Here is a 9,023-nt window from a genome sequence, read left to right as displayed (position 1 = left end):
TAAAGTTGGGTTCTATTCGCATTTCCGGATTCGCTCTATGCAATCATATATCCGGATAAAGGAATCCAAGAACCTATCAAGCAGCAGCAGCTGCGGCAGCAGTATCATCATCATCATGCGCTCAATCATCGTCAACCAATTATTCGCCAAAAATATCAGAGAGAGATGCTAGCAGCCTAGCACAATTGCCAGTTCATGTGACAGCTCTGCTACATGGAGATTGGAGATAAAAAGGAAAAGTTGAAGTTTCTAACCAAACCTTTTTAGAACAATGAAAATTGGTACGAAGTGGACCTCTCTGTACTTGACATATGATATGATTTGATCTTTTACAAAAATCATTTGTACACACTTTTTTCTTTTTCTCATTTATGCTATCATCGCTGGAAGTAAAGAACATCAAACAACAGGAAGGAGAAAGAACCTTAATCGCAACGAGGAGCTGGTTGAGGACGATCGTGGTGATGAATTGGTGATGGACACAACACCCAAAATTGGTTTGAAGAACATCAAGGGGGACCTTAACTGCAGCAGCAGGACGACGATGATGGAAAGAACACCACCGAAACTGGCCAGCCAATTCCCTTCACACAGCAAGCAGTTCCGTCCATCAAGGATACACCTGACAGACATGGGAATGAATGCCAGATTGGAGTCCACACTGCCGGCAGCCAAGGCCGAACTGGGATGAGATCCATACTCTACTCCCAACCCGAAACGGTGGTCATGACGGGGGAGGAGCAGCGAGGGGCTGCGGCTGCGGGCCGGCGACAAAGGGGTGCTGCAGCAGCTGCGCGGCGGTGAGCCGCTTGGCCGGGTTCTTCTGCAGGCAGCAGCTAATGAATCCCCTGAACTCGGGCGAGGCGGTGGGCGGTGGCTCGGGCGGATCGGAGTAGCAGATAGCGACCATGAGCGCGGCCCAGTCCCCCTGCCTGCCGAGGTTCTCCCCGAAGGGGAACCTGCCCAGGTAGAACTCGAGAATGCTGAGGCCGAAGCTCCAGATGTCGCCGGCGTATCCGTCGTAGCTGCCGTCGTTGAGGTCGGTGTTGATCCGCTCGGGGCTCATGTATGCGATGGTGCCGACGGAGGAGTTGCAGGGGTCCATGGTCTGGTTGAGGATGCGCCCCACGCCGAAGTCGGCGATCTTGACGCGGCGCGCCGAGTCGATGAGGAGGTTGGAGGGCTTGATGTCGCGGTGCACGATGTGGCGGCGGTGGAGGTAGGCGATCCCGGACAGCACCTGGCGCGCGACGTCGGCGAGGAACGGCTCGGCGGCGATGCGGCGGCCGTCGAGGGAGCCCCCGTCCATGTACTCGAGCAGGATCTGCAGCTCCCCGCCGCGCTCGTACATGCCGTGGCACCGCACCACGGCCGGGTGCTCGGCGGTGCGGAGGATGGCGATCTCGCGCGCGATCTGCCGCCGCACCGCGTCGTCGTGGTTCCCGTACAGCACCTTGAGCGCGAAGGGGCGACCCGTCCCGCGGTGACGCACCATCCACACCGTCCCGCCGGCGCCGCTGCCGACGCGGCGCACGCGCTCCAGCTCCGCGAGCGGGGGCGGCTGCTGCTGCGCCGCGGCGGCGGCGGGAGCGGGGACGACGCCCGGCGGGGTGGGCCCCCCGGAGAAGGCGGGGACTGGCGGGAGAGGGAGCGGGACGGCGAGGGAGGTGGTGACCTCGCGCTGGGGCATGGGGAGGGTGAGATCCGGGCGGCGGCGCGCGCGGCCCGGCGTGCCGGGCTGCTGGGTCGGCAGGCCGCCCGGACGCATGGCGTGGGCGGGGTGGGGAGGAGTTCGTTAGGCGCGGGGTAGTGGTGATGGCGTCTGCGTGACTGCGTCTCGGTTCTTTCTTCTCCTCCCCGCTGCCGCTCGGGGTTTGTCGTGTGGCGCTGCGGTGCCCGTTGGGTAATGGGACGGGAGGGAGCCCGGACCCCGGAGGCGACTACAGTAATTAAGTTGCTGTTCCTCACGAGGCGACGACCTCGCCTGACGGCAACCCCAGCAGCTAGAGGACGAACGGAGATGCAAGGCGATGCCTCGCTGGAGACGCACGGCACGCACCGTGGCTTGCTGACCTTCACTACTCGCTGCCCCCGTACAATTATTGCTCGGGATTATAAGGAATGCTAACGGTTTCGGATGCACTGTCCTACCGTGTCAAAGGTATGCGATGTTGATCCATGACCCGTACATGTACTACGTCATCCATGTTCGTACTCACAAGAGCATGTTCGCTGTGTTGAGGGTTTATTAGCGTGGCTTATCAACCATGAAATAATATTTTTCTCTCACAGTAAATTAGTTTTCGTCGGCTTGTCAGCCGCAGAAAACATCAGTGGAACATCTCCGTATGCTCTTACGTGCCTGCCTGACTTGCAAATCCCACACAGCGGGTGTGTGATAAGAAGTGTAAAAATCTCAGGTTCAAGACCTAATTCAGGGAGAATCTGGCAACGCGCACCTGGCCGCTGATGGCCAATCTTCGTAAACGATCGTGGATTATTTACTACGGGCTGGTTTGATGTAAGAGAAAAATATTGTTCCAACTTATAATCCACGATCATATATGAGCAAGCGAACAGGCTGAACCCAGGCCCGCTTTCACAGAACGTGCTCAAAATTCGAATGATCAGCTAGTGACGAACAGCGGGAAAGGTTGGACGACGCGACGTGTCAATACATGAAGTCTTTGGTGATCTTCCTGTGATCAATGATTATAAGGCACACAACTCTACCGAAAGAAGCTGCGAATGTCATCGTTGAGCATCTTCAACACCACGTGCGATAAAAGATTTATATGCGGTCCGTGCACGCGCCTGTGTCCAGAAAAATGGCAAAGATCGATGGACTGCAGAACCTGTCGACCTCACTTTTCAGTTTCTTACACGGGGATAATGGGGACGCCTTTCAGGCCAGGGTGATCATCTGCTTCTAAAGTGCTAGCAAGATGAACCTGACCATGCGGTACCAGTCAGTGGCGACCCTGCAACACTCGTCGCTCTAACTACAGAACTTCCACGAGGGTAATTCAAATACAGTGTACTTGGTTACCACTGAAGACGCAAAGCGTGACGGCATGGATGAGCAAATGTAAAAGCTTTGGCTCTGGATTTTCTGGGTTAGATCTGACGAGCAGGTAAATTCTTTTAAAAGAACATTGCAGAAACTTGTATTAACCCTTACATTAATGTAATTAATAAATTTCCTCACCCAGTCACCCATACGGCAACATGAGCAGACGACATCGGAACAGATAAAAGACCAATTCACCAGTGTGCCCTTAGGTACCAGCTGTTATCTGTCACCAAGAAGGCGAGGCATGGATGGGCAACCTGGTTCAGAGGTTGTATGCCCCGGGCTTGCGGCTAACGTTAACAGCCATGGACTAAGATTGTTTCTTTCTACCAATCCGCTCATTGCTCCAAGCAACGTCCACAAAAGAGGGTGGTAATAGAGCAAGAACTGTTGCAGATAAGGCAGCTTATATCGACGATGCAGCAGATGTCTGCTCAGAAGTGTCATCCTGTAAGAACCACATGAAATCATTATTAGAGTTGAGTTATGCAGATAACTTTAAATAAGGGTTACTCTTCAAATGTTATTGCAGTGGAAGCAAATGCAGGAAACAGAACATTCAAATGGCGATCAACTAAAGCTATATCCTGAACCAGCCTGTGTTAGTTAACTAAAACGAGCTGCAGCTTTGCACATTCAGATATACACTTCAAGTGAAGACTTAGTTCCAAGAATAGTCTGCGTGTTAAGTGGCTTATATTTCATTTCAGATGTGCAAACATGCAGTTTAAAACGATTTATCAAGAAATCAGTTTGTGTAGGTCCAAGTATGGGGTCCTGATAGAACTAAATAGCCTAGAAAACAAAAGGAAGTTTACTAAAAGCTCCAAGCAAAATAACAACTGCAGAGAATATTTAAAGTGTTAGACATAGTGTGTCCCACACTAATGCAAAAATAAAGTATCAGATGAAGGGCCACTATGTCTATAGATACTTTTGCCTTCGGTGCATACACCACAATAAAATCTAGCATAATGTCTATTTGGGCATGCAAGCACCTAATGTTAATTGGAAATAACAAAGCAATCTTGAGAAATAAGGTGTGCAGAACACTAGTGGCTGTTATAAATCCAACAGGTCAGTATAAATGATATGCGCTTCAACACAACAAAATTAAAAGTGAATAGTGCACACGGGAAAGTTAAAAGATTATTATAAACCTGACACAGTACTCTGGGTTACTTACTGTACAATTGTAGCCTTCACTGTTATCTCAATCATAGCTTGGGCCATATGTGGCTACAGGTGGCCCATATGAGTATCTCCATTGATCACATGCTGAGCATTTGTCAAGCTTAGTGCTGTTCTCTAGAGTACAAAATTTACAAGACCAAGTCATGTACTTCGCCTTTGCAATTTTGGGTTTTGTGGTACCACAAACTTCACAGATTGGTGCCAGAGGCTGCAGAGGTTCAGATTTTGTAATGTGTTAAGAGAAAAGCATGCTAATAACTATAAGTAAAATGTGTAGTAGAAAAAAAATATGGAAGAAGTGAAGACTAGATGTAAGACCAAACCACAAGTATATATACCACAGAATGAGAAAAGAAGTATAGTTAAGCAAGCAAATGTGACTACAAGGTAATGTTTTTCTGGGACAAAAGAAACTTTCAACACTTGGAAAGGATGGAACTATGTTGGTGATTTTGGTAGCTTAAATTGGAATTTGGCTTGCGTACAGTCAAATTAAATATAGGTGATGACCAGTACACTAGGCTGCTAGCTATAAGTCATGAAACCTGAAGATAGAAACTCTCTGCATAAATCACAAACAGCAGGTTTCCCAAAACTAAACAGGCATACAGTTATCATGCAGTTCAATACTAGGCTGAGGATGTTACTATTATGAGTGGAGTTATACATTACAGGAAACGCCAAACATTTTGATAATTCAATCTACTCCTTGACTTTGATTAACCATGATGTGACTAGCAAATTACTATAAGCTCAAGAAAAAATGAGAAAATATAGGAGGAACTTGCAGTAATAACAAGAACGGTACCAAAAACTACATGTTAGGGGCTTGTTTGGCAGGGGTAGTAATGTTAATTCATCCTTTCTGGCCTCATTCAAGGATCTGGAGCTAACCTGCCAGACAAACACCCACACGGACAGAGTGGCTCTACAGATAGAGTTGTAGAGCTGTGGAGCTGTAGCCTGTAGAACAAAGCTGAAACTCTAGCTCTAGAGCCCTGCCAAACAGGCCCTAGAGCTGTACATCCATAACCCTCACCAACTGAGCTTGGCTCAGAACTTATCAACAAGCACCACAATAAATACACATCTGAAGCTCAGACATGCATACTCTAATCTAAACAAGCATTTAATTAAGATTCTACAGGGTTATCATGTTCAGCATATGCATATGTGTTAATGAAATGGATGAATTTCAAAGATAAATTTAAATGGATCAGAATGAAAAAGATTGTTTGTCCTACTATAACATCTAAGAGATTTCTCCTATAAATTTTCTATATAGAGTAAAAAAAATGAGCCATAATCCATGAATAAACTCACAGTTTTGTAGGTGAAATGGATATTTTAATTCGGCACTTTGAAAACTTGCCTGGTTCAGAAGAGTGCAAGCACCACATTCCCACTTTGAACTATCCAGTGCATCACTTGTTGTCCTATCATCTCGTGCTGCTCTATGAATTCCAGAAGAAGTGCTGGGCTCTGCAAAAGTGTTGGAGCAGCTACCCTTCGAGTTTTTTCCATCCCTTGTCACCAAATTTGGTGATTCTTGAAGAATAATAACATCATCCGAATCATCAATACCAGATTGATCATGCGATCCACACCACAAATCATCATACATTCTCCTTTCAGCTGCCATTGCAGCAGCTTGTACTGGACTAAGTGCACTCATAATTTCACTGTTTCCACCCAACTTTCTTGGTCCAGAAGGCAATAGAGCTCCATTCCTTGCCCGCTTCTGTGCAGCAGCTAACGTAGCTTGCCGCAGAGATGGTGGTGGTGGATGTACTGTAAATCCACCTACTCGCCTTCCTGTACCATCAAACCCTTGTCCTGTTCCAGTGATACCCTTTGAAACAAGTTCTTCGCATTCCTGAAAGATTTATCATAAACAACAGAAGGATCATTATTAAAAAAAATATGGCACCACATGAGCAAAACTGAAATTGCATTCAAGAGCACAAAACTGACACAAAGAAAATGACAAATGACAGAACTAGATGTGCTTGGTCACAAATAAGGTACAAAGATACAGCAAAGCTCACTCAAGTACAATAAAAAAATTACAGATTCACTACCTCAATCTTGCACGTCACCAAATACAAACTTGAGTTAAGATCAATTTAGTAATAGAAACCGTGGTCCTGAAACATAACAGGATTTTCATTTTTTTTTTGTAAGGATTTCAACAGAAGTAAAACTCCATTCCAAAGACCTTGCCAATTGCCACAATTTTTCCCCAAATATAGTCCAGTGTCCTCACTACATCTTCATTCTAATTTGAATACCCTCATTTCGCGTTATTGTTTGGCAAACACAGGTAAAGCTCTTCTCCCCACTCCACTCCCAACATCTCCAGAGTTTATAAACCATTACGAAGTAAAATAATAGTCGTATGCCTATGATACAAGTGGGGTAATAATCATATGGATTGATAGAGACAAAGATGTTCCCATTGAATTAAGTTTGGATGTTGCACAGAAAAAAAAAACAAGTTCCATCTATTTTAGTTTTTGATAACCATAGTAGGACATCCAATCAAATATCAATCTAGGCTAGATGTACTAGAACTAAAAATCACTTTAAATTTCTAAGTACAGCATCATTACAAATAATCATAATCCTTTTAAGAGGAGGAAATTTTTGACATGTGCAACAATGAATCATTCAATCAGGGTGAACATTGTCTTGGGATAGTTTAAACCAGAGCAATACATTCACTTGTGCGCATATGCAAAAGCCATTCCACGCCAATATATAAAACCACCAGTATCCCACATTGTGTAAGCAGCAGCACAAAAGCACAGAGCAGCCGACGCACCTTGCGGAGCTCGTCCCAGAGCTTGTAGAACTGCGCATCGTGGGGCCCGCGCTGGTTGTGGCAGAGCTCGTGTAGCATGGTGTCGAGCACCTCCTCGTAGGGGATGAAGTCATGGTCGCGGCCGGCGCGCCGCAGCCGCAGCTTGACCTCGACGCCCGCGCCGACATTGAGCCCCAGCAGCCTCGGGTTCCGCGGCCTGATCAGTCACACACCCCCGGCACGCACGGGGTCCATCAATCGGGGGTCGTGGAGGGGGAGAAGGGAGGTTAGGGTTAGGGTTCGTGTGGGACGCTCACGAGAACTCGGAGAGGACCTTGACGCGCCACTTGTGGCGGCGCATGATGGGCTGGACCTGCCTGGCGACGCGGTCGAGGGTCGCCCGGGCAGCGGCCGCGTCGGGCTTGGTCTTGAGCGCACGGACCTCCCACACCTTGTGCAGGTCGCCCACCTCCATCGCCCCCGCCGCCGCGGAATCGCCGATTACACGCCAACGCGGCGTGATTTCAAATGGGTTGGGGGGCTTTGGGGCGGATAGGCCTAGGCGAGCGGGCGGGAAGCTGGGCGACGTTTATGCAGAGCAGGGGGGAGAGGCCGTGCGCAGAGCTGCACGGCTGCAGAGGCGAGATTCGATTGCGTTGGGGTTCGAGAGAATGGAGCAAGTTTTTGAGGTGGGGAAAGAGAAATCAGAAATGCAACTGTTTGGGATGTGTTTACACAGGTCACAGTACACGCAGAACCCATTGTTTTTTAGAGAATTGTTTGGAGAAGCAAACCGTGGATTTTTAACGGAATTTTTATTGATGCGCGCGTTCTGTATTTCGTTTGTCTTATAAACACATCGTTTCGACGTCAGGACAAAGTTAGATGGTATCTTAAAAACTACTCCCTTCATCATAAGTTATAGGTTATTTTAATTTTCTTGTAGTGCCGAGGGACAATCTGATTCTTCAAACGGACGGTCCGACTCGAATATTCAGATAGTCGAAAAACTAATTAGACAGGCAATCTATGTATATCGACCAGCAACCTCCAGCTTAAGCACCTAAGTAGTACTGTCACCGTATTGTCTCCGTTTTCATTTCAAGTTATGCACCCTGTTCGCTTGATGGTTTCTGTGCCTTATAAACCAGCTGATGCTATTTTATTGTGAGAGAAAAATACTATATCATGGCTGATACGATCAAGCGAACAGGGTGATGTCTCAAGTGTTTCTACCTCATTCATGGATGCTCAGTGTAACTCATACATTGCACTCATATAGGAACTGAAGCACCTGAGGAGACGAGGCATTGAGCAGGAAGTTGAGTTCGTTGCCAAACTCGAACCAATTGAACCCCAAGTTGATCCTTAAGACAGGCTCCTAAGCATCATGTTTCATTTATTAAATTGCATAACTTGATTATGTTACTTAAGATGCATGTTTACGTATGTAGGCCTATAACCTATCATTTCACTCTTTGTTCATTAACATACATTGGAGTGTTGGTTGATTGCTTTCTAAGCCGTAATCCATGCTTAGTTTGCTTTGACTAGTAGAGGGGGGCATGTAATGGGTTTCTCACTTTTCACATGAGTTAGGAGTTGACTATTGTAGCCAATGAACAAATAGATGAGCATGATCTAAAAGATGACTAAAAAATGATTGATGTGACTGAGGCTTGGCAAGAGGCGGGGTCATGGTGAGCAGAGGCTTAGGCGACATGACTTAGTTGAGCTGGTTAAGGCTTGTTGCATTTGTTGTAGTAAGTCATGAGGACGTCTCATGCATACCCTACTCCTGACTATCTCGATTGTTTGTTGCCTGACTTGGTCGGGTATAGGAAAGATTGAGGTAGTGAGTTATTACCCGCTATAGACCTGTGGGTCATATGGACGGTGACCCTTAACCATGTTGTCGGGGGTTCGAATCCCACGGACGGCGTTTGAGTTTTT

General features: G+C 47.1%; 2 protein-coding genes across 2 annotated transcripts; both read right to left on the bottom strand.

Annotated features, from left to right (window-relative positions):
* Positions 1–262: 262 nt before the first annotated feature.
* Positions 263–1,874, bottom strand: LOC136520796 (mitogen-activated protein kinase kinase 5-like). The gene has a single exon (XM_066514446.1). The coding sequence runs from the start codon at positions 1,766–1,768 to the stop codon at positions 725–727; it is 1,044 nt and encodes a 347-aa protein (XP_066370543.1). The 5' UTR covers positions 1,769–1,874; the 3' UTR covers positions 263–724.
* A 1,192-nt stretch (positions 1,875–3,066) lies between these two features.
* On the bottom strand, positions 3,067–7,797 carry LOC136521418 (DNA-dependent metalloprotease WSS1-like). Its single transcript, XM_066515156.1, has 5 exons — positions 7,388–7,797; positions 7,092–7,287; positions 5,640–6,143; positions 4,260–4,475; positions 3,067–3,521 (listed from the first exon to the last, which is right to left on the bottom strand). The coding sequence occupies exons 1-4, from the start codon at positions 7,543–7,545 to the stop codon at positions 4,287–4,289; spliced, it is 1,047 nt and encodes a 348-aa protein (XP_066371253.1). The 5' UTR covers positions 7,546–7,797; the 3' UTR covers positions 3,067–3,521; positions 4,260–4,286.
* Between the last annotated feature and the right edge of the window lie 1,226 nt (positions 7,798–9,023).

Source organism: Miscanthus floridulus, chromosome 18 (genome assembly GCF_019320115.1).
Source record: "Miscanthus floridulus cultivar M001 chromosome 18, ASM1932011v1, whole genome shotgun sequence".
In the NCBI taxonomy this organism is placed as follows: domain Eukaryota; kingdom Viridiplantae; phylum Streptophyta; class Magnoliopsida; order Poales; family Poaceae; genus Miscanthus; species Miscanthus floridulus.
The sequence above is the reverse complement of the archived record's forward strand: the minus strand, read 5'-3'. Positions and strand labels throughout refer to the sequence as shown.

Coding starts and splice junctions, on each gene's coding strand:
- LOC136520796 (XM_066514446.1), bottom strand. CDS start 1,768: ATGCGTCCGGGCGGCCTGCCGACCCAGCAGCCCGGCACGCCGGGCCGC.
- LOC136521418 (XM_066515156.1), bottom strand. CDS start 7,545: ATGGAGGTGGGCGACCTGCACAAGGTGTGGGAGGTCCGTGCGCTCAAG. Junction 7,288..7,387: donor AAGGTCCTCTCCGAGTTCTC/GTGAGCGTCCCA, acceptor GTGACTGATCAG/GCCGCGGAACCCGAGGCTGC. Junction 6,144..7,091: donor TCTGGGACGAGCTCCGCAAG/GTGCGTCGGCTG, acceptor TAAATCTTTCAG/GAATGCGAAGAACTTGTTTC.